The sequence below is a fragment of the Heliconius melpomene genome, chromosome 1, assembly GCF_056956725.1.
Source record: "Heliconius melpomene rosina isolate 202511_hmr_F chromosome 1, ASM5695672v1, whole genome shotgun sequence".
Taxonomy (NCBI): domain Eukaryota; kingdom Metazoa; phylum Arthropoda; class Insecta; order Lepidoptera; family Nymphalidae; genus Heliconius; species Heliconius melpomene.
The window spans coordinates 12170923-12196864 of NC_140389.1; the positions used below are offsets into that span (position 1 = coordinate 12170923).

The window sequence follows — 25942 nt, forward strand, 5'->3', positions numbered from 1 at the left end:
AGTTTTTCGGTCACATCTCCAGAAAAGGAAACGACTCCATAGAGCGACTCGTGGTGCAAGGCAGATTAAATGGTACCAGACCAAGAGGTAGATCACCCATGCGATGGACTGACCAAGTAAAATCAGCTGTAGGCGGTAAATTGCACTAGAATGGCGACCAACAGAAGGAAATGGCGTGAAACTGTGGCAAGAATAACGAAAGCCAAAAACGTGACTACGTGATGGCCACGACCGCTCTGTCAAGACGACCGACTAAGAAGAAGAAGAAGAAGATAATTATATATTTTTATTATATGTGAATTTATAATTTATATTATTATTTTGTTTTATTTTTACATACAAAGAAACAGAGTATTCAAAGTTCAGAGTATATGTCGATTTTCAAAATTATCGATATTTCTTACCGTAGAGTCGATTTGTCTATTAATCGATCTTAAAATAAAAGTCATAATGCATCCATAGAGTAAAGATATAGAACATAGAGTATATGTTTTTCTTTACTGTCTACTCAGTTTTTGACTATTTAATATTTGCATTGTATTTACAAAATCTGAGAAGTAGATATCGAAACTATAATTTAAAAGGATTGAGTAAAATTCAATCATGTGTTCAATTTTACGGAAACGGCAAATAATATGTATACCCAATAGATTTGGTTCATTTGTAGGCCGTTGCATAACTAATAAAATAGAAGATGTTAGCACTCACACGGGACAAGTATGTGTGTATTACTAAATTTGCTAATAATATTTTATCATTTTTGTAACACAGAAAACGTCATTAATACTTTGTAATATATAATTTAAAATTAAATATATTTTATTTTGTAAGTGTAATTTGTTCCCAAAAAAATGTTTTTATTTAATTAAATGAAATTGTGTTAAAATTAAGAAACGAACACTATTTACAATATATTTTTCAGAAATGGGACTCCGATGATTATCGCCTTGCTAGATTTGCGCTTGCACCAAAGCAAGTAAATCCAAATTGGGCTATTAATTTAATTGCAGAAGTACCACCCAAAGAAGTAACAGAAAGAGTAGTATGGTGTGACGGTGGAAGTGGCCCAGAAGGCCACCCAAGGGTTTACATTAATGTGGTAAATATTATATACAAATATAATCAAACATTTATTTCTTTAATATTGTTATATACTATTAATAAATATTGTCATTTTTCCAGGACAAGCCAGGCGATCATGCTTGTGGATACTGTGGGCTAAGATTTGTTAAGAAAGATCATCATTAACATCAGTATACAACAACAGTATAGTTAATTTAATTTGAAATTTTATTTAAAATACAGTCAAATGTAAAAATTCTTCAATAGCTTAGAAGAAATAAATTTAATTTTACTATAACTTTGTATGATTTATGTATATTAAAAAGTTATTTATTATAAATGGATTTACAGTACAGATATATTTCTTACTTATAAAAATTATTATTTTCATATCTATACTAATATAATAAAGCGGAAGAGTTTGTTTGTTTGTTTGTTTGTTTGAACGCTAAGATCTATGGATCTACTGGATCGATTTACTTTGTTTTTGTTTTGTATGAAAGCTGCATTCTTCAGAAGTGCTATAGGCTATATAATATTACATTACACATATATACTAATAAATTAAAATACTTTTTAATTTGACATACAATTTATTCTGCCATGTTAATAACAACCGTCGTCGCTACTCGACCGCGTTCGTTACCGCGTCATTTTGATATTCATCCTTATGAAAATAAATATAATAGTCACTTTTAGCATTTCATATAGATTGAAATTATATTTCTATAGAAATTATATTCTTATATTTCAAGCAGGCGTAGCCGCGTCCAGGTCCGCTAGTATTATCATAATAATAGTAAAAGGTGAATTATTGAAATGTAGCTAAACAGATTTATTCTTTAATAAATTTCTTTTTCCTGACTGTTAAGGGTTGTTTTTTGCATGCATCTTATTTATGTATGTATGTAATATTCTTTATTACCTCAACTCCAGAACCACCGACCGGATTTACATAATTGAGGTATTGTTAGATTCATTTTGGCAGCCCAAGTGTTCTTAGATAGGTCTTAAAAAAAATCATGGCAGCTGTGGGATGCCATTAGACTTGATGAAAAAAATTTTTTGGTGTCAAATACCACAATATGGGTATCAAATTCAAGAGCTCAATACAAGGATTTCGAAAAGGTATATCACGATTATCATTACCTATAATAATATATATAAATAATAGGTTATTAGGAGTAACAGTCGGGACCTATAATAATTCTTCAATCAATTCTTCATCGACTTAATTCTATCTACTTTTATTGATTTATACAAAAATTAAAGATTTATTAACCTCCTACATATACAGCCTATGCTGATGGATAAGGAAAAAAATGATATGTACTCTTTTTGTGTACTTAGATTGTGGTGTGGCATTGAGTTTGGAAAACAATGATGAGGAAGATATAGCTCCTGAAAGTACATAAGTTACATTTATATATTTCAGATTTATTATTTCTATATATTAAAAATTGTTTATTCAAGCCCTTTCATAATTTGTTACATACAGCTTCTTTCTTGTACAAAACAATGCTTCCTAATTTCAAAGTCTAAACAAAGTGAAAAATGGGTAATAGTGTTTTGACTTTACTTTACTATGCTGGATAAAGTTGAATAATAAAAATAACACTAATTAAATGAAAAAAAAAAAAATATATTATTTTCATTCTAAAAGAGTACAGACTAACATTTTTATTTCAGAATGTACAGTCATAATTGTTATATAAAGGAAGAATTACTAATAGGAATAGGAATATATAAAGGAAAAAACAATGGCATTGATGAACTATTCCCACAAATTCTATTAAATAATGGGTAATAAACATAGTATTGCGTTCTACCACCCAATACACATTGCCTCCACAATTTGATGGAGAGAAGGGGAACAGTGTCTTATACTGGGTTCCCTCTGACTCTGCTATTTACAGATTTCTTAAATATATATGACACAGCCTGAAGCTAAAATATATAAAATACATTATTTAATAGAATCTGTGAAAATAGTCTTTGCCTCTTTTGATCAAAGGAGAATTCTTTGATGAGTATTGATATAGGGCTTTATCTGGTTACTAATAACAAGATTTTGGATTGTGTTATATTATCATATTCATATATAAATAGTTAAATACATATCTCATTAAGGTGATAAATTTTATATATATATTGTATCATGAGTTACTACTCATGTCAATTTCTATATGAAAACAATATCATTCTACATTTTCTATCAATTACTTAAAATTAAATTATTACTTAGTGAAAATGCACTACAATTTTCAGTGCAATATTGATATACACAATTTTTCTATGCACATAAATTATGAATGTAGGGTTTTTTTTAACCTTTTATTTTTCTACTGTTCTTTTATGATTTTTTTTTATGATTGAGGCCAGTCATAGCGGAGGAGTAGAAAGTGTGACCATAAAATTGACTGGTTGTGGGTTTAATCCACACTTGTGGAGATGAATTATTCATTTAAATTTATATTTACACTTCTTTGCTCTGGTGTTGAGGCACCACAATGATTCCACTCAATATGCAATGCTTCCAGAATTCAGTGGAAAGTGGGGAACAGAGTGTCTTAACACAAGGTTTCCTCTGCCTACCCTACTAAATGCAGGATACAGTGTGAAGTTGATTTGATTTTTTTTATGATTATTTAAAATATATTTTTCATTTAATTAATAAGTATATCATGAAACATAGAACTGTATTTTTGGTATATGATTATAATGAACTTTTTTAATCTACATATATATATATTATAGATTAATATATATTACTCTTTTTGAACTTGTTTATTGTCAGAATTTTCGTTTTGCAGCTGCTGCCTAATATCTCTGTTTGATTGTAACAGTTCTTTCAATCTTTTGTGAATATCATCATTTTTTTGTTCTAACATATCTAATGCTTGATTTAATTCCTCCAGTTGATTATCCAATATATCATATTCTGTGAAATAGATTATTATTACTTGTTAGTAAGATTATTTTTTTTTAATGAAGCATTGTTTTGTATAAACTGTATGTAACAAATTATGAAAAGACGTAAAAAACCTTTTTAATTATAGACAACATTTATTATTATTTACCTTCAGGAGCTATATCTTCTTCATCATCATTTTCCATTTCATTAGATACCGATTCATTTTCTCCAGGTTTATTATCATCAACTCCTGTCATAATGATAATAATTAATAAATTTTTACTGCCGCAAAACGGTTAATTTTGTAGTGAATATTTGAGGGTTTGCTGCTATAAAAATATTAAATTTATAAGTTATTTTATTTGTATTTTACTCAAATAACATTTGACATTTTTACTTACTAGTATATGTTCCTTGTTTTTACTATTATTCGCAAATCAAAATTTGCAAATATTTTACAAAATTTTAGTGTTAACAGCTGATAAAAAAAGATTGCATTATTACTTAAGAATCAGAAATTATACATCTCAAAATTACAAATATTAAAATACAAAATACCTATTAATTCCATTATATTTTCTTTCATTTTCTTCATAACCTATAAAAGGTTATTCAATCCTTAATCCAATTTTAATATTGAATAATAATAAAATATAGTTTCAAAATGATTTGTATTCTATAATATACAATTATTTTTTTTTAAATTTTAGAATCGTATAAAAATGTAAAAATCGAAAAAATAAAAAACGGAGGAGCAGTAAGTTTACTTTGTGAGCTAATGCTAAGTAAAAAATATGTTAGATATAAATAATCGTGAAAATCAAAGAAGTTAATAATGAATCAGCTCTTTCTACTGCCTCGGACATCCACCCACAGAGTACATTCTAATGTCCGGTACAACTCAATTATTATTTTTATATGCTACCTAGACAAAACGATGACGATGATGAGACGATGTGACAAACACATAAAAATATTATTAAGTGAGATCTCCGATTAATTATATCAGAAGCAATAAATGTATATTATATTCCTTGAAAGTGAGGAGAAGATAGGTAGGGGTAACACTATAATGACGCAAGAAACATCCATAAATAAAGTAAATGTATGTCAAGTGACTTAATGAATTTAATTTACAGATAATTAAATGTCATATAAATCTACAATTATTTAAAAAAAGTATCATACAAAGATTTTGAAATATTACTGAACACAAGTAACGGGAACAAATTTCTTTGTCGTTATCAATGTCATGTTTTTAAATGTTAATTATAATGATGTGTCAATAACTAACAGCAATTGTTCAATAAAATAAAAATTACTTCGAATCATTTATCCAAATGCATTGTATCACTTTCTAATTATTTAATCCAGCACTACAAAAATTCTTCAAAAAACTAATGCTGTTGGTTAAAACTGTTCTTAGTTCTAATTACCAACCGTTAAAAATATATTTAAACTTGCTCATGTTCTGTCTATTAATTTCATATGTATTAATTTCATTCAGTATCGACTATGGGAAAGGCACAAAAGTCGATGTAACTGCTGTTTTTTATTCTGCTGAATCGAGGCTTCGTCAAACTTAACTGCTCTTTGTTCTACGTTATGCAGAGAACTTATACAGCTACAGCACCAGAAGGAAAGCAAGACTTTTACGTGCCGTTAAATCTACAAATAGGATTCAACCTCAAGCCGAACGTGTCAAGTATAAAGTAAATAGTATACCCCAGTACCAGCTTGATCCATTTGATCGCGTACAACGTAGAGCCGTCCGTTGGAGACCCAATGATCTAAACAAAATCTATAATATAAGCAAGTGTTTAATTTCAATTTCATTGTTGGTACTATAGCATAGTTTTCTTTCAGATGCTTATCATTATTCTCACTAATTATCATTGTCCATATCAACACAATTTTAGCGAACTACATTTTTTAAAATAAATATGGGGTATTTCATAGATGCCACTTCAATAAACGTGCATTATAATGTCCAAACTTATGTCTTATGTCTTTTTTTCCAGGGCAGACATTTTGTACCACTGGACAGCACGATAGAGATTTGCAAAATTCAAGTATAATTTCAACAGCAACACAGGTTATAAATATATTGTAAAAAGTTGGTTTTTAGTGTGGCTAAATTGACACTTTCATATTTCAATCTATAATCTATATTCTATTGATGGTCATAGTATTGAGTATTGTGTGACAAGTCAGAAAGTAAAATACAAACCCAAACAAAAGGTTTAATTCAATTTAATTTCTACCACTTTAGACAACATACTTTAGTAAGTTATCTTTAATTTCATAATACCTATTTTGTTTTTAATTTTAACTATTTCAGCTTAGAGATTACGAAGTTAAAAAGGTGGATAATTCGTCATCTTTAGTAATGTCTTCTTTCAATATTGTGCGTACAATAATCGGAGTTTAGGACAATATTTTGATAAGGAAATGGAGTCTTATAAACATGTTTCATACAGTAAAATTGTTCTATCCTTTTGTTTGCAATGTCATATTCTCTTATTTCTGTATTAAGTGAGTCATTTCCTACTTTTTTATTTCAATATATTTAACTGAAATATAACAGTCCGATTGGTTATTTAACTGAATAGAACAAAAGTATAATTTTATAATCATTCATGTTTTTCAAGTATAAGAAAATAAGCTCACTTATATTATTATGTTTTTCTAGAAAGATGACATCTGGACCATATAATTACTCATATATTTTTAAATATATAATTATTGGTGACATGGGCGTCGGCAAATCGTGTCTTTTACATCAGTTTACTGAAAAAAAATGTAAGTATCTTTTTATTTTTATGCTCTTTACTGTGTATATTTATTCTTAACACATTCATTTTTCTTTGATGATTAATCAAACTTAAAATTTTTTTAAATGTATGTCAGTTTTAAAATATGAAAAAATATGTTCAAGTTCTAAAGAGTTATAAGATTTGTTACAGTCATGGCCGATTGCCCTCATACAATTGGTGTTGAATTTGGCACTAGAATAATTGAAGTAGCGGGTCAGAAAATAAAACTACAAATATGGGATACAGCTGGACAAGAACGATTTCGAGCTGTGACTCGCTCCTACTATAGAGGAGCTGCAGGTGCCCTGATGGTTTACGATATAACTAGACGGTATGTTTTACAAATATTATACTGCTTAAGTAATGCATACAATTATTTGTTCTGTTTACATAATTTTATTGCTTGTAAACAGGTCAACATATAATCATTTAAGCAGTTGGCTCACAGATACTCGTAATCTAACAAATCCAAGCACTGTAATATTTCTTATTGGTAACAAGTCAGACTTAGATGGCCAAAGGGATGTTACATATGAAGAAGCCAAACAATTTGCTGATGAAAATGGATTAATGTTTGTTGAAGCCAGTGCTAAAACGTAAGTAAATAATAATATATATAATACAAATGTTAACTATTAATTACACAAATACAAGTATTGTGTAACTGTACTGCATATATATAACTATAAAATTGTAAGAGTATAATGCTGTGTAATCATTTTACAAATAATACAAACACTTAAATATATATAAATTAAATGTGTAAGGACTTCCTATAATCTCTTAATTTTCTAAATATTTTATTTCACTATTTTTGTTAAACAATAGATCATAATAATGCAAACTCATTTATGGAGTTTCCATTGTTATGATGTATTGACATCGCTGGAAGAGATTCATCTATGAATCACTTATTCACTAATTTTATCTCAGAAATATTACGATTTAAAGGCACTTACAACCAAATGAGCCTTTTCTTTATTGCATGGCAACAAACAAATATCTGTATGCCGCTTTTAGATATGACAGATATTTGTTCATTTTCAAACTTTTTGTTGCATAAAGCAGCATTTACAAATCGTGCGCTCCGTGATGACTATATTGTAATAACTGACAAAGAGAATAGTACAATCACTAGCTAAACTTTATACAAATACTAAATGTTTTTTTCAATATTCTCGACATTTATAGTTATAATGCGTATAATATAATGTAAAAGAAAAGTATAAATAAACAAATGAAGTTATTACGACATAATTTAATCATGCTAATATAGCTAAAAGAGTATAGACATTTTCCGAAAAATGTACCTCTATTAATTTGCCATATAAATAGTTTCAACATAAAATCATGCAGTCCAACGGTTAAAAAACACGACTATTTTAAAAATTTGGGTGTTGTTTTTGAACAACAACTTTCTATTATTAAATAAATAATACACTGACACATTAAATTAATATCGTCGTAAATTAAGTAATGATGGTGTAAGTATTGAAATAAATTACAACAGAATCTTACCAGGAAGTCGAACCGATAGGCACAACCGGTATAATTCGCTACATACTTCTCCTTGTCACTTCATTTTAATTAAGTGTTTTTTAGCAGTAAAGACATAACTGACAGTTATGACTTTTCTTCTACATTAATTATTAGGCACAAAAAATTAGGCAGATAAATCTTTTTGATGCTGATCTCAATTTCGTAGAAAATGTTAGTTGTGCCTCTTTTCCTTACGACGGCAGAATAGTTTGGTTAAAGAAGTAGAAAATTTAATAATTTAATAATTTTGAATACCACGAAGTAAATCATGAGAGGGTTTATTTTCACTTACCAAGCTGATCATCATTTTATTGGCCCCTTTTTAGATTCTTAGCTCTGTGGCCACAACGCGTATTGGTCGATGTTGCTGTTAAAGCGACCAATCAAGGCCGGCGTTTAAAGAGTTTAAAATTTTTAGCTAGTTTACAATTTTGCGGACAAAATTGTGAACCAACGGTTTTTATAATCTTACGGTGACAGATATACTTATAAAATTCCAGAGGTCAAAATGTAGAGGAGGCATTCCTAGAGACAGCGAAAAAGATCTATCAGAGTATCCAGGACGGGCGATTGGATCTGAATGCGGCAGAGTCTGGTGTGCAGCACAAGCCGGCATCGCCGGGGCGCCCTCTGGCCGCGCCCCCAGCCTCTCGTGACCCTTGCGCCTGCTAACCTCACCCCGTCCCCCGTTCCCATATCCTGCACCTCTCGCACACCCACAATATTGCTATATGTCATAAAAGAGTAATGTATTTTCTCTGTCTCTCTTATTTAAATCGTTTATGATAATATATAGAGGCAGCATTTTTAAATAAAGAAGCCCATACGAAGCTAGAAAATTAAAGGGTAAAAAAATTGTTTGCATAATAAAAGCACTTTAAAAGTTGTATGTTTTCAATTTGATAAATCAATTAAACAAAATGGAAGTTGCTGTGAAGTATAGATAAATTCATTATTTATATATTTAAATCCGTAATGAAAACTAAATGTAAATACTAAAACTAAAAGAAAAGTCAAAGTTATTACAAATATAATTTAGATATGGTTAACATATCGTCAGCATAGAATATATAGCTACTAACAGCCTATTAAGTAATTTATTAGGAGAGATAAAAAACGTCTTTAACCCGCCATTGGTGACGTTACTTTATGTTGACTTACATTTTTGGCGACGCTCGTCTCACGGACCGGGATGTTTGACCTAAGACTTTGCTAATTAGTAATTAGTTAAGTAACGTATAGATAATTTCGTTTTAATCTTACATATAAACATGACAATAAAACAAGTATTTGGTAAATCACAACTGGGTTATGATTATTATATAATCATATTTAGGACTCTAAAAATCAATACGTTTTTTCATGTGTTATAATTTTTGAAAAACTAATAGCAATCATACACATTTATGTCTTAAATCGGCTTTTATTATTATTATGACATTAGGAACTCGTGAAAAATAAACAAAAATATATATCCTTCTAGCACAAAAAAATACACACACTGTTCTCGGCACGGACCTCTTCGTAAAGCACTAACAATCCCACTTCTATTATCGACCTTCAAAATTTCTGAAAGTCTTAATCTCATCACTCTAGGCAAGTTTAACTAAATATGTTTGTCGTTCTCTTTTATGTGACTATTAGTTTCGATAACGGTAAGTATTTTGTAATTTATCAGAAACACATTTTTACATTTGGCAGAATAGTTTCTTTTCAAATAAAACATATTAATAACTATGCTTTAGTAAATTTAGAAAAGAAACTACAAATTTAACTTTGAATAATTTACATACGTAATTGGTGACGCCGGCCTCACGAACCGGGTTAATGCCAAAACTGTGGAACGTGCGTTCGCGATGCTTTTATAGATAGAAATCATTGCGGAGGACGTATAATGAGATTAATAAATTTATACGATTTTTTAGACAACATACTTTAGTAAGTTATCTTTAATTTCATAATACCAGATTTTTTCTATCCAGCCGGTCTCACAGACAAACGCGTCGCCAATGGCGGGTTAAAATACTATGAGTTATATTTATTGTCAGAAGGTTTTTATTATAAAAAAAAAATTGAATTTTCTACTATATGAAATTGAATAAAAGTAAATATTGTGTTCTTCTTTTACACTTTCAAATGGTATAAAAATTATATATAACGAAAAAACAAAAGAACTTAAATATTTAGTAGGTTTGCACGCTAAGCCGATGATATAGTGATTGACATAGTTAAGTTTAATATGCATTTTCTTCTGCCATTCTGGATTTAAATTATTAAATATATTTGATGAAGACAATATGGCAGCTTTTCATATTCAATATTGTGCAACAACAAATGTACCTTTATTATACTTCCTAGCTTCGCTTTACTTTGGGCCATTTGTATATACATATTTATATGTTAGTAATCCCACGTTATCGTTTATACTACGTATATAATTTAATATTGCTTTTTATTGTTTTTCTAGTTGTATTTTTTGGGTGCACTCTAATCTCACATTCCTTTTAATTGGGTTCATGGAATATTATATAAGAGATAACATGTTAGGATTTTACTGATTGTATATATCAGTAAATGAATAGTATCATAGAGTTATGAATTTAAAAGCTTTTGAATGATCGATTAGATATAAATATATTATTTGACAAATATATCTTCATATGTTTTTATTAGAAATTATTTATTTTAAACATTTTTTGTTTGTTGTTGTATTTGAATAATTTAAAATTCAATTAAGCAAATACTGTATATGCGATGAAAGTAATTTACAATGGCATATTTAGTATTATTTTTTCATAACAACACTACAACCAATTTTATATTTAGTTGCGATTGTAATACAAATGCTGTTTTGGATAAGTTATCTATCAATAGAGTAAAAATATTATAATTGTATTAAAGCAATAGTTGCTTGTTTGTTTTAACATAATGACCTTATACAATAGGATTTTCATCAAATAATAAATTTAAATATATGATCTATGTTAAGTAGTGCTAATAAAACTTAAATTATATATTGTATAATAGTAATAATAATGTAACAAATATTTAAAAAATTATAAAAAATGGTAAATAAAAAAGTTATTTTTTTTATAGGACATTCTTTTTCTGAATAAGATATTACTTATTATTGCTTTAGACGTATGTATTGATGAGTAATTTATACTTTATATGAAGGGTTAGATAATGTCTCTCATACAATAACTTTTATTTGAAAAACTGTTTATTTAAGATTAGAAATTGCAATTCTTTTCCCTATTTTATATATTGCATTATATAGTTAAGTTAAGTATGAAGTATAACATATAATTTTATTATATAAGTTACACATTTAATTTGTTGTCAATCAATAAACTTGGACTATCCATTTCTATTTCGATGTTTGACCTTTTTTCAAATTATTTTTTGATTTGTATACCAAAACAATGGTTCTAGTTTATTTCCTATCGTTTCAACATTGATCTAAACTGTATCAAGTGTTTTTAACAGTTTCATGCATATCCTAATTCTGTATTAATATAATTAACATTATTAGAACAAAACATAAAGAAATATCAATGTATTACAGAGTTATTTAAAATATGTAATATTTGATGTTTGAGATAGTACATAGTTTCTTCATGTAAGGAAATTTCAATGTTTATAAGGAGTTCTTTTTATTACAAATGCAGATTTTAAAGTGTAAAAAAAACTAGTTAACCTAAAAATAGTTGATGAGAATACTTGTTAATAAATGTTGTCTTATGTTTATATTGCTCTTTTATCTTAAGGGGTAAGGCCACTGTAAATTTTTTGGAAAATCGATTTTTTTTATTGGCTTAAAAAATAGTTTAAACCATCTAGAATCAGGAAAAAAAGGTCCCGTGCGAAATTTTATTTTTCCTTAGGAAATAGAGGTCGCCGCCAAGGGCGTCTACTACTTACTCCGAAACAACTACCTGAGGCAAACATAATGGGGAAAACCATTAGCCCAGCACCATAGCCCCCTCCCCCCTATTGCTCCCAACCGCCTGTAACTGAATAAATGATATATGTGTTATTTTAATCCAATTGAGTTATAATTTATTGCAATTAGAACTATTTTATTACATCATATTATATATTATAGACTTTTAAAGTACAATTGTTTTATTTGATTACAATATTTTTTTACCTTAATACAATATATGGTTACCACGTTTATAATTTAAATCCGTTATCCGCAGCAATTATAATGAAAGCATTATATATCCGTCCGCACTATCCGATGTGTCCGTATTTAAATTGTATTATGTATTCACACTGCTGCGGTTAACAGCCTCGTTGTTGTGATGTGCGAAGCGTGCACTGCCCGCAACGCACCTGAACTATGCCTTCACGCTTCGTAGTAAAACGTAGACGGATTCGGACGGGCACAGCATGTTCCTATTGTATAGCGGTTGGTACGCGGTAATCGTGCGACTTATCAACCGCATGATGTAGGCTAGCTTACACTATTATTAATTAACAATGTAATAATATTGTTGAAATTACATTATAATTATTATTAATAATAGTCAACTATTCCTATTGGTGATGCTCAGGGCATTCTTTAGGTGCGTAAATAAAAATAGTGTGTTTATTTTATCATAAATATATTTAAAAATATACCTATGTAATTTTTCTTAATTGAGGTTACAACCATATAACATATATTTTTATTATTTTACCTTTATGTTTTGAGCAAATTTATAAAATTTCATGTTTTAAAATACAAACTCTTATTAACAAAATTTACAATAATACGATTATAAGAGCATCATGGTAACAGTAAATAAGATATTAGTGCACTAAAACATTAAGGGAGCGTTTAAATACAACGTAATGCAATTTTGAGTTGGGAGAGAGGTTCTTGTAAAACAATATGATGCGTTTCAGGACCGAATGAAGGCCTCAACAGTGTGAAACATACCATTATTGTTTTATTAAGAAAATGTGAAAATGATCAAATTGTATTTTACAGGGAGTCCATTGATTGCACAGAATGGTTAATGTCAGTAAAGTTACAGAGGAGGGATTAGGGAAGGTTAAAAATCTTAAAATATAAGCATTACGTAATTTTAGAAGACACTTTAAGGCACTAAAGCTTGGCGGTGGCTCGCAGCACGTCACGCATGTCGCGAAGCGCACGCTGTAGCGCAGCGCGGTAGGCGGGGGCGGCAGTGGCAGGGTGCGCGCGGAAAGCGGCCGTCGCGAAGTTGACGTCGTCGTCGCGCGGATTATAGCACGTGGAGTACCCGTCTGCCACCAGCGGCCCGTAGCACATGAATCCGTCACATTTGCACGCTACCTACAAACAGTGTATATTACTTCACGCTGCATCCCGCATGGAAGTAAGCTACATCCATTATTGTTTTATAATGTTTCATCATATTACCAATAAAACTGCGAAATACATACCTGGCTTGTGGAAATTCGCATGTGGGCACTTCTCACATATCCGGGGTCAGAGTATAGCTTAGGTATCTCGATTCCGTTTTCAATCGCTATTATTTTGAGTCCTAATAAATGCCTATCTACTCCTAATCCTTGTAAAGCCTGCAAATGTTATAATTTTTTTATTGTTATTATATTGATGTTTAGGCCGGCGTGGTGTTGTGGGTACGATTCAGAGGAATTATTTTCTGTTCCTCGTTCTGGTAACAAGATAAAGCTATTGAGTTCCACCTTTCAAGAAGCAATGTCTTGAAATTAAATATTTATTCTCCTCGAGTGGAAATCAAACCCACCACCTGTCGCGTTTACGCTTGTGCCTCTGCGCCATGACTGCCCTCATTATTAATATGGTTAAACAAATATTATATTGTTTACAAGCTTAGAAAATATTCAACATAGGTGATAGGAAACACTACATAACCTAATCCATCTAACACCTACGCATATATTTTTAATTTCTATTTTGTCTGGTGTTTCTAATGTGCCTATTATTATATTAAACTATTATTAAGAACAATCACTGTATCATTTATACACTCTCACTATTGTGGGCTAAATAAATTTTCTAATATTAATGAACTGCCATTATATTAAGCTGTTAACAATACACGATACAACATATTCCACCTCACTCTCACAGGTTGAGGCTATCTCTCTGTTCCGTACCTGTGCGGTATAGTCGCGGTGCGCGGCGACAGCGGCTCTCAGTGCGTCGCGGCGCGCGGGCAAGGACGCACGCTGCGTCATGGCGCGCGCGAACGCAATAGACTCGGGCGAGCAGGAGCGTATAGTCTCCGTGCGGCCGCCGGCGTACATGCGCGTCGCTGCTGACTCGTAGTGCGCACCGGGTGTAGAGTGTAAGCTACGAGATATTATTACATTTTTAATATTAATAATAATCATTGAATTAAATCTCTATTAACCTTCAGCTCTCATTCTCTCGACGTGCACAGGCCACCTGATCACGTTCTTCCTAATTCTCACTGTGACACATTCATCCTTCTTTCATTCTTTTTATGTAATAACCGCGTTTCGCTGCCGCATAACAATGTCAGTACCAGCACAGCATTGTGTATAGAGACTTTTACACCCTGCAACATGGTTAGCTCACATTGTAATAGGGCAGTATTCCCTTAGTTTCTTTTTCACAATCCTTTAAACGCCTCCACAAAGGCACAGAAAACTTTATAGTGTACGGCGAAGACAATTTTTTTTTGTGGTCATGCTGACTTAAAAGATCTAATCCATACACCCTCTTCCAGATCTAAAGATTTCCCATTTCACCTTTCGGACCTCTCTTGCATTCGACCGTCTACTATTTTAGCATAATTTTTTCTAACCAAGCTAATTAAACTGATAGCGCTGGACGGCTAAAGCTTGCACAGTCTATTTGTGAACCTTTACTTTTATACAAAAGAACGACGATTGCATGTCGCTAATGGTAAGGGATGATTGATTCCCTTTGACTTTCCGTCATTTATTCTTAAATTAAATAATCTTTCTAAGATAATATCTTAAATTTTATCCATCAGTAACAAAAAATTTTTTAGATTATAATAAATAAGTTAGGAATTCGACAAGCTCTAAGTTTCTTGCGCCTTTTCTACACAAGTCTGAGCCAGTACTTGTGAACCGGTGGTTGATTATTTCACGTTCAAAAAATAAACCATGTAACTTCTTATTTTTAATAAAACTATTTGACTTTGATTCTTTTGTAGTAAAAAAGTAACTAAAATTATTGATCAAAAAAATTTTTTCATTTAAGTTTGCGTTATATAACGCAAAAAATAATACTAATTATACAAAAGAAAAACAACTTTTGCCTAAAATAAATAGATATTAAAAGTTACATGAAAGTTTTAGAAACAGTATTTCTTTGTTTACATTTTGTCTCATGCCAAAATAAATATGTTGTATAGAGTAGGTGTACCTGTAAAAAGCATACTGCATTGCCATTTGAAGATAACTGTCAGGACTCATTTTTTGCGATTTGATGAAATTCTTGCCATAATCATCAAATTTGAAGCAATCCAAATCTAAATTATCAGCTAATCTAGAAAACATATTTTCTTGTTATTGTTATTTTGTATAAAGTGATAATACATACAAAAAAAAATAAAAATAAATGAAAGGTTAAAAAGTATTTAAAATAACTAATTAATCCTGAAACAATCATGAAAGAATTTGAGAATTGTCAAAAAAAAAAGAAAACCATTTTTAAAGTAAGTATGTAATACTACATATATATTAAAATCTGAAATATAGTATTCCTTTAATAAAAACATACTTAATATGTAATTTGGTTTCAGATTTAGGTCACAAGGTGTTGAAACTTACTTATCCAAATTATTCTTTGCATTCTTTATCATACCAGCAACTTCATTGCTAACATTAAACTTTAGATGGATAGGGTCTTTGGGACTTGAAGATGACTCTTCTGCTTGCTTGTTTTGCTGACTGTAAATCATATTGTAAGTAATATTAAGTTCTTGATAATGTGTATTAAGAATCTAAGTGTTAAGATACTCCAGGTGATCTTTTTGTTTTGTTTAATACACACATAGCCCCTCATTTATTGAGTTTATAACAAGGTTATCTTTGGTATTTGCAGTATAGTTAATATACATTACATAATAATATTAATAAAACTTGCATCAAATGTCCTATATATCTATCTATGTAGAATTTTAAGATTAAACTTGTTCAACATAGAAAATATTGTTACGTTCCTAGTAAAAAACATTTACATTTACAAGATTATTTGGGCGTCCTGAGCGTAAAATATTTTGATAAAAGAATATACATATATATGTCAAGCGGCAATTTGAAATAGCAACGGTGATTTAATATAAGAATCAAAGTTTATGCTTATCATAATTAAAATTTATATAATATTTATTAAAACCTTACACATATTTAACAATGTAGTCAGTGAGAACAGCTATAGGTTGTCCTTCAGCTGGTGAATGTTCGTATGTGAGACCGGTGATGCCATCGGCGCCCACAATAAACTAGACCAATATGTTTTATTTTTATTTATTATGTTACTGATTCCATAATTGCGGCCGAGAGTTTGGAACGGAATCGTTTTAATGGGAACGGAAAGTCTTAACACTAAATTCCCAGGTTCCCTCAGTCTACTCTGCTACCTGTTAGATGGGCTGGGATACAGGGTGAAACTAAAAAAATGTTACTGCATAAATCAGTCATTTATACTATCGATATATATTTAAAGATATTTTTTACATAATAATCTTACTGTATAATAAAAAATGGTACTACATTTCATGAATAATCAATAGATACAGTAAATTAACAACAACATTTTTAAGTATTATATTCTACTTATTTTTCTAATGATCTAATGTTGTCTTTATAAAGTAGTAATTGTCCCAATGTGTAGCATTTTGATAAATTTGTTGCCTGTTTTAGAGAAATTGATTATTTCCCCTTGTATAAAACTTGCGCTTTCGCCTCAAATATAGAGTAGTTCTCTCTGCCTACAGCTATACGTCAGATACAGCGTGAAGCTAAATAAAGATTTAGACATAAATGCAACGCTCAGCAATCACCTGTATAGTCTTATCGAACCACCTGTTCCCACCGTGGCCGGCCGAACCCCCGCCGTGTATGGTCTGCTGCGCGGCGAGCGTGCGGCGTGCGTCGTCGTCGGCGGCGCGCCACAGCCCCGACGCGCCGTCCAGGCACAGCACGCCCAGACTGCTCTCAATGTCCGCCAGCGAAGACTTGTTTACTGATTCTAAATGTGATAGGAGCTCGTTCAATGGACGGTGCAATAAGGCAGATGCGTTATGACCGCTTTGAAGAACTTTTGCACATTGTACACTGAAGAACATTATCAAAAGTAAGAAATCATAAATTAAATGTGCGCAGCTAACTATCTTCAGTGCGGCCACGATTAGTAGATGATAAATTTACAAAGGAAATAAAAGTCCTGGACCAGCCCCTAAGTCAGAAAAGGTTTGGACGGTATCCTGCGATCACAGACCACACCAGTGACCTCCCGCCACTTAGCCCAGGCAACCCTTATCTCATGAAGATCGTGATTGATACCTCCAGACTCGTGCATGACGTATCTAAGAGACCTGAACTTTTTCGACTTAGGGGCTGACCCAGGACCTATAAGGATAGTGCTCGAGTCCGCGATCTCGCAGACCATATACTCGGTCTTTGATACATTGCCAATATGCATTTCATTCATGGAGAGTGGTTATGTAATGCTAATACTGCAGCTTTCTCATAACTGTCACGACTTGGTCTATCACCTGTTTTCGTTTTATCGTTGACTCCTGGGACACCTGTATATATATATATACATATTTATTTATTACTATCAAATATCCATACAAATATATTTTTACATTGATGAAGGCACTACAAAAAACCACGAAGGTTTGTCTCGAGTACCATAACTCGTATAAATTCTAGATTTAAATAATATTTCTTTAATAGTTGATTTAAGCTCCCCTCAGTAATTTTACTTTGTATTTTAGTGTCTAAGTAATGCACGAGTTTGACTGGTAACTGTCTTTACAACTTTCATAAGCTTCTTGCATTACATTTTTCATTGTTGTATGGTAATGGTGCCCACTTTATTTTCACTTTCAATAAATCCAACACAAAATTAACATATTTAGAAATAAATATGTTGCTTGTCAAAAAGCAGTGTAAGCCGTGTAAGATGAGAGACGACATCAAACCTACACTATACATGAACTCTTACATAAATGCAAAGCTCAGCATAGACCTCGCAGACTTAATAATGATTTGCATAAAAATGTATATTTTAATACTTTAATATTAAGGCAATGAATGTTAAATAACAATCTAATAAAGTAATAATATATGATCTTTATTATATTTGTTTAAATGTGTTTGTAGTATGTACTATGGTAAATCAATATTACCTTTGATAAGCAGTTGATAAGCTTTAGCCCAATTATCTCTGTTTTCAGATGTCAGAACACCTATAGCCTCATCTGTAGTATTTGGTGACATATCTACTACCTTTTTTAATGCTTCAATTATTTGGTTTTCATTTAACCGTTTACCATCACCACCCCAAAGATCCATATGAAAGATCTAGAATATTATTTTTTGGTAAAATTTATTATAAAATTTTAACACAAATAAATAAAAAAAATAAATAAATTAATACAATAATCTGCTGTAATGCTAAAAGTTGAAGCCGTCTTGGCGAAGCGGCACAATGGTGTGCCGGAAACGCAACGGTTGTGGGTTCGATCCCCACTCAAGGAAGTGAAATATTTATTTACATTTGTAGTGTGCAGCTCATTTAATTTATTTTTTTAAATTTGTAATGGTAAAGTGGGACAGTATTAGACAGTAAACGCCTAGGTTGCAGGCTCTATGCTTTGGTAGCAAGCCAAAGCGCGGCATTAAGTTCCATCACTCAAAACAAGTTTTGAAGTTTGAGCAGAAAGTCGGGTACAGAGTGTCCTAACAATAGGTTCACCGCTGCTGCATATGCAGGGAAGATATAAAATAAATAAAGAATTCCTTGTGTAACGAAAAATATCTTACATGATTATTATGCATAACAGTTACATATTTGGTATCATTGTACGATAATTTATCTCGTTTAGCCATTGGTATACGACATGTGCCAAATATTTTTTTGTACTGAGACATGTCCAAGGGATTTTTTCCCATCATTTCAACTGGAATTTTATCACTAAAAAAAAAGAAATATAATAATTAATACTAATGACATGTACTTAATAATACTTTAAATAAAGTGCAACAAAATTATTAAGCCCTACTACACATGTATAAAGTAATTATTTCTTTTAAGGCTGTAGTGGTGTGTGCAGTGGCAGTGTCTGACTGTAAACTTACAATAGGTTTAACCCCTGCTTCCTCAGTCAGAAGAATGATTATAGTTAAAAGAAGGTTAAAGTGATTTAAAATTGGTGTTTAGTGGCGATTAAACCACCCCACTTAAAGATTTTGGAGTGAAAATGTACCCTATTTAAGATCATGAAAGGGTGTAAGCTCACTTTATTTATTTTAATACTCACTTGTCTATCAATGATTTGTAATCTAATGCAGCTAGTAATGTCTTTGCTGCATATCTTAATTGATCTTGTTGATTGTTAAATTTACAAAAAGGTAAAACTAGACCTGGGCTAGAAAATACTACAACAGGATCTCTGTACTCTAAATATGCTGTATTCAGCCACCATTCCTCAAGCCAATTTTGACGAGCTTCAGCATGTTTTTCTAATAGATTCTGTAAAATAAGCCCACAATTTAGAGTTTTAGAAAAACTAATAATATTTTAATAATTATTAAATAATAAAATTTAAAATAAATCTATTGCTTGCTTAAAAGATTTAATTTTTTTTATGGAAATATGACAAGGCAAACAAGCGTTCGGGTCATCTCATGGTGATCACCACCGCCCGCGACCCTGTACAACACCAGAGGAGCTACAGGTGCATTGCCGGCCTTTGAGGTGGAGATAGACACAATTTAATTATCATAAGTATACAATTAATAGAATTAATTTGGTTCAAGTGTTGTGACTGAACAGTGTCATATAGCCTTTACACTCCTGCTGCTAATATTGTCCAGCAGTGCCCATTCAGAAGGTGTCGTGTCCATTAGCATTCATTCTTTCTTTCCTCCTGGCATTAATCCCGGCTATTGCCAGGGTCTGCCCTCCTACTCAACCTACTCCACTTTGCACGGTCTTTTGCGTCCTCGGTGGTTAGACCATTGGCTCTCATGTCCTGCATCACGACATCCAGCCAGCGCTTCCTTGGGCGTCCAGGAGGTCTGACTCCAGGGACTGATATAGCAAGGCACTTGCATCCGACATAGTTCTTAGGCCGGCGCGTAACGTGGCCAAACCATCTCAGACGACGCTCTTGGAGCTTATCCGCTACGTCACGGACTCCAAGACTACCTCGAATGAATGTGTTGCGTATGCGGTCAGACCGCGTCACGCCGCACATCCACCTCAGCATCAGCACGTCACGGAAATGATTCCGTGACGTGAAGCTCCTGAGTGTGCCGGGATAGTGCCGGCCAACATTCGCTGCCGTATAAAAGAACCGGTCGGATGATGCCCCTTGAGCTTGGGCGGTATTCTGCGGTCGCAGACCACACCAGTGACCTCCCGCCATTTGGCCCAGGCAGCGCTTATCCGCCCTTGGACATCGTGATCGATGCCTCCAGACTCGTGCATAACGGATCCAAGGTACCTGAACTTCTCCGACTTAACGGCTGGCTCAGGACCTATAAGGATGGTGCTCGAGTCCCGGCTCCCGCAGGCCATGTACTCTGTCTTCGACACATTTAGTTTAAGACCGCCGTTCTCAAGCGTTCCCTTCCAGAGGTTCACTTTACGCTCCAGCGTCAGTCGGTTCTCGGCAATGAGTGCTATGTCATCGGCATACATCATCAGCCATGGAGGCTGGTCCTGGATGTGAGCCGAGACAGTATCGAGCACTACATTGAATAAGAACGGACTAAGAGCTGAGCCCTGGTGAACCCCCACTGTAATCGGGAAGGGTCTAGTGTCGCCAACAGCAGTCCTAACCATAGAAGCGGAATCGTGGTACATGTCTCTGATATTCTCAATATAGGCCTCAGGGATCCCTTTGGATCGCAATGCCCACCAGATACACTGACGAGGCACACAGTCAAAGGCCTTCTGCAGGTCTAAAAAGGCCACATGCAGAGCTCTCCTTTTTTCCCTGTATGCCTCCATCAAAGTTCTGAGGGCGAAAATGGCGTCCATGGTGCCCGATCCTGGCTGAAATCCATATTGAGACTCAGAGATAGTACACTCTCGGCGGAGCCTGAGGTCGATCATGCGCTCGAAGAGCTTCATGGTATGACTCATAAGCTTAATGTCCCTATAACTACTACAATCTTGAACACTGCCCCTTCCCTTGTAAATAGGGATAATAAAGCTAAGCCGCCACTGATGCGGCATCTTACCAGTGTTCAAGATGTGGTTAAAAAGGTCAGTAAGCATGAGCATGCCAAGAGAGCCCAACGATTTCCACGCTTCGATCGGAATGTCGTCAGGTCCCACCGCTTTTCCGTTCTTCATGCGTCGAAGGCAATAACGTGTTTCGTCAAGGCATTAGCATTCATTAACATTATTAATTATTAGAAGGCAATAAAGCAATATTTATTGCCGAAGCTATGTTATTCTTATAATTAATAATCTTTAGGTATATAGCATAGGCCATGTCCCCTCCAGTATTAATATTATATTCATATAAATATCAAAGTTATGGACACTACTTTAAGGATAAAATATAGAAGGAAATTAACAATCTTTAAACAACAATACTTAAAAATACAAATAATATTTGAATTTTCCTTGTATACATACACATACATAAAATATTTTCAAGATATAAAAGTTTTACCTGTAATTTCTGTCCAACTCCATGTTCAAATTCTTTGACTAAAGATGAAGTGCTAGCAAACTCATCATCATTTAGAAATGGTTGTACAGTTTTCAAATATTTACTCAATGTATCACTGAGTTTTGGCACAGGCAATTTTGGCAAATTTTGAACTTTACCTAAAGGCTGTGCTGCAGTATAATTACATTTCAATTGAAAAGAACTCACATAAGGAGCTAAGAAAATTCCATTAGATTGACACTGAAAAACAAAAGTGTAATTTTTATTAAAATTTCCATAACCACATATCAATAAAATAAAAACAGTGTCCTTAACTTACTAGTCTTAAAGCCCGAAGCATCTTAAGATCCTGTAAAGTAAATGATATTTATTTCTTAAACATATGATGAGGCATGATATACATAACATCAAGGCAGCAGTGTTGTCTTTTGCTTTAAGTTTAGTTTTATCAACTATGTGGAAAATTGAAAAAGCAGTTTTAGAATTTGTAAGAAATTGCAATAACTTACTTCGATCTCAGAAGTGGACTTTTGCACTTTGATATTGATAGACATGAAAGGAATTTCACTATAGTATGTTATCAAAATATTAAAGTTACACAATAAAAGAAAGTGAAAGGAGTCAGGCGGAAGGCTCTACTAATAATACCACCTACCGCTCACTTAGTCATTTACTTCAACCGGTTTTCTGTATGTATTCAGTTTTAATGTCGAATTCGTAAGAACATAAATAAATTTACTATTAAACGTTCTCCTTCACCTTTCGCTTTTGGTTAAGTAAAAATGTTTAGATGTTTTGTTTATTATGCACGACGCTTGTTTTTTTAATAAATAAATTTGAGTTCAAGCACAGTCAAGTCAATAATATGCATTGTGCAAAAGTTCAACTTCAATCGTAATGATCGTAATGTTATCAAAAATATCAAAATCAAATTTGAAATTTTAATTATGACCAATAGATTATGACAATATATTCAGGGTTGCCAATATACAGTAAAATACTATACTGCATATACTGGAGTTGAATATACCACTATGGTTCCGTATATTTTTAACTATTAATTATTAGTAGACAATATATGATTTCGGTTAAAGATATATTTATTTCCATTAGTAGTAGTGTACAATTATATTATTCGGTGAAGAGCGGGGAGTAAGTGTCTTATCACTAGGTTCCGAGATTCCCTCTGTCTACCCTGTTATGTGCTAAAAATAATAATAACGATAAAGGCAGATGTTCGTTAATCTCATTCAATAGCCCAGTAGCCGATCTATTCAAATTCTATTCCATAGTCCTAGTTCAGATTTCCATATTTTTCATAGGTCCTATGCATTAGCAGGCGACCATCTCTGGGCAATTACCTGTGGTAACTCAGGGATGGATCCCGGCTGATTAGTTACCGTAAAACATTTGTATATTCTCTAAAGGGCGTCTACGTCTTGGATCTGTGTCCCTACGCAAGCCTTCCAAAGGGCTGAGTTGCCGAGAATTATGAAAGAGAAACATAATAAAAATAATTGTCTAACATATAAGTTGCCTTGATTGATCTAAAATCAAAGCGAATTCATATAACGAAATTAATTATATTATGAAGTTTTGGTAATCATATAAACTTTTTCTTATAGCTCGTAATACAATCAATTTTCTGTAGTAAAAAAATAATTATAAAATCGGAGGATATACCTAATTCGAATGCTTTAATTTAATATATTTTTTGTTTAAAACAAATAAATATGTTATTCTTTAGATAATTCGTGATAAATTAATATGAACTAAAGTATTAAATATATTTTATATTATCACGAAGTAGCCTTTTTCATCACACGACTTTTAGGGTTCTGTACTACAAGAGAAAAATGAACTCTTATAGCATGACTTTGTTGTCCGTCTAAATTATCATCAAACATCCAATCTATCTAATTTAAAACAAGAAAGATACAAGCGTTATGCTTCGTTTTTACCAATATTTAATGAAATTCGCCGCGTAATTTGCACATCACCAAGCAGTTTCGAATATATTTTAGTCAAATAAACACTGAAAAAAGTTGCGCCTTGTATAATAAGTGTTATACTAATCATGAAATGAACTGAAATTCATATACTAAAATATGTTATTATTATATTTCATAAATAAAAGATTAGAAACCAGGAAATAAAGATCAGTTAACTTTTCAAGAAAATTAAGATGCTACAAATAAATTGAATATAAATAAATTATATAATTAAACTTTACCAGTTGTTAGAAGCATCTCATAACTAATATAGTAAAATAAAAATATATAGTTGAGGAAAAACTTTATTTGCACTAGATACATTTTCATAAAGCACTTAATTACAAGAACTAATGATTGCAGTGAATGACAATTGCATAATACATTATAAATATTGTATTTATTGATTTATTTGAAGTTGGAAATGGTACCGTACATACATAACAAAAAATATAATATATTATAAAATATACTATATTTTTTATAATATAACTAATTTGAGAATAAATATATTATATAAATATTATTTGTTAGTGACTTGGAAATATTTCAAATAACATACATGTAAGTATATGTCCTTTTATATTTATGAAGACAAACCATTAGCTTCTTATGAAGGAACTTTTTAGTATAATTTTCTTAAATAAAACACTAGGATTTAGTTTGAAATAACTATACTTTTTTCAGCTTGACGCTGTATACCGCATATAATACTTTTATTAGCTAGTCGTTTGGAACGTATGAGAGTTAGTTTACTAACTAATTTACTAGTTTTAGATATAACTTTACCTCCCAATTCTTTGTACAATTCTTTTTTTTACTCTTTTATTAATAAATTTCATTCAATATTTACTCCCAAAGAGATTACAATTACTGATAGTCCTATCTTTGGAGACTGGGCCACAGCAGGTATTTATAAGAGTAGGGAGACACTGTATATGTTATATTATGAAAAACAGTTTAATAGTGGTGAAGAGTTTAAAGAGTACTTAAAATCTTACTCTAAAATTTTCAAAAGAGTTTGCAAAATTGCTAAATCTTTATTTATTAAAACAAAAATCAGAAATAGTAATAATAAAATTGAAGCCACTTGGAAGGTTGTTAATGCCGAGACTGGGAGAACTAGGGTGAAAGATTCTAATTTTAAACTTAGTATTGACGGTCACATTGTTGATTCCGATTTCTAAGTGCCCATTGCATTTGAAAAGTTTTTCTCTACTTTCCCAGTCAGTCTAACAAACGATTTAGGTTCTTCCACCACTATTGCAGAATCGTTAATTAAAGACAATGTTCCCGAATTTTATAATGGTTTCGTTTTCCGTCATGTAAATTATTCAGACATTAGTGTAGCTTTCAAATCAATTAGTATGAAAAAGACAGCCGACTTGTGGGGTGTCTCAGTTAATATCATAAATTCTTTAATTGATATTTTGATTCCTGATTTAGTTACAATTTTTAATAGATGTATTGATTGTGGAGTGTTTCCTGATTTGATGAAATATAGTAAAATAACTCCATTGTTTAAATCAGGTAGTACGCAAGACCCCACAAATTTCAGACCGATTTCAGTACTACCTACGTTTAGTAAAATTTTTGAAAAGCTGATACTCAGTCAGCTTCTTACTTATTTTAATAAAAATAAATTACTGCACACAGGTCAATTTGGTTTCACTCGTGGAAGGTCAACATCTGATGCTGGGGTCAAATTATTAGAGAGTGTATTCGCGGCTTGGG

The 25942-nt window shown here is 31.9% G+C and overlaps 4 protein-coding genes across 9 annotated transcripts; 2 read left to right on the forward strand and 2 right to left on the reverse strand.

Annotated features, from left to right (window-relative positions):
• Positions 1–459: 459 nt before the first annotated feature.
• On the forward strand, positions 460–1360 carry ND-13A (NADH dehydrogenase (ubiquinone) 13 kDa A subunit). Its single transcript, XM_085186576.1, has 3 exons — positions 460–717; positions 923–1099; positions 1183–1360. The coding sequence occupies exons 1-3, from the start codon at positions 604–606 to the stop codon at positions 1246–1248; spliced, it is 357 nt and encodes a 118-aa protein (XP_085042702.1). The 5' UTR covers positions 460–603; the 3' UTR covers positions 1249–1360.
• Positions 1361–2683: 1323 nt separating this feature from the next.
• On the reverse strand, positions 2684–4988 carry LOC146541480 (uncharacterized). Of its 2 annotated transcripts, XM_085186595.1 has the most exons (4): positions 4535–4695; positions 4378–4454; positions 4143–4305; positions 2684–4003 (listed from the first exon to the last, which is right to left on the reverse strand). In XM_085186595.1, exons 3-4 carry the CDS (start codon positions 4231–4233, stop codon positions 3831–3833), a joined length of 264 nt encoding a protein of 87 aa, XP_085042721.1. In that variant the 5' UTR covers positions 4234–4305; positions 4378–4454; positions 4535–4695; the 3' UTR covers positions 2684–3830. The 2 variants fall into 2 exon arrangements, with proteins under 2 accessions (XP_085042721.1, XP_085042713.1); XM_085186587.1 differs by lacking the exon at positions 4378–4454 and having other exon boundaries at positions 4143–4226; positions 4535–4988.
• Positions 4989–6126: 1138 nt separating this feature from the next.
• On the forward strand, positions 6127–12448 carry Rab14 (RAS oncogene family member Rab14). Of its 2 annotated transcripts, XM_085186646.1 has the most exons (6): positions 6163–6217; positions 6318–6511; positions 6669–6778; positions 6943–7123; positions 7206–7388; positions 8832–12448. In XM_085186646.1, the coding sequence occupies exons 2-6, from the start codon at positions 6444–6446 to the stop codon at positions 9001–9003; spliced, it is 714 nt and encodes a 237-aa protein (XP_085042772.1). In that variant the 5' UTR covers positions 6163–6217; positions 6318–6443; the 3' UTR covers positions 9004–12448. The 2 variants fall into 2 exon arrangements, with proteins under 2 accessions (XP_085042781.1, XP_085042772.1); XM_085186655.1 differs by lacking the exon at positions 6318–6511 and having other exon boundaries at positions 6127–6261.
• A 479-nt stretch (positions 12449–12927) lies between these two features.
• CRAT (Carnitine O-Acetyl-Transferase) lies at positions 12928–23149 on the reverse strand. Of its 4 annotated transcripts, none has more exons than XM_085186626.1 (13): positions 22873–23149; positions 22537–22669; positions 22218–22457; positions 19848–20059; positions 19351–19501; positions 18714–18888; positions 17358–17545; positions 16696–16796; positions 16123–16242; positions 15716–15838; positions 14452–14647; positions 13750–13887; positions 12928–13639 (listed from the first exon to the last, which is right to left on the reverse strand). In XM_085186626.1, the coding sequence occupies exons 2-13, from the start codon at positions 22555–22557 to the stop codon at positions 13430–13432; spliced, it is 1875 nt and encodes a 624-aa protein (XP_085042752.1). In that variant the 5' UTR covers positions 22558–22669; positions 22873–23149; the 3' UTR covers positions 12928–13429. The 4 variants fall into 4 exon arrangements, with proteins under 4 accessions (XP_085042752.1, XP_085042736.1, XP_085042744.1 ...); XM_085186610.1 differs by having other exon boundaries at positions 22537–22566; positions 22727–23149; XM_085186618.1 differs by having other exon boundaries at positions 22537–22566; positions 22873–23144.
• Between the last annotated feature and the right edge of the window lie 2793 nt (positions 23150–25942).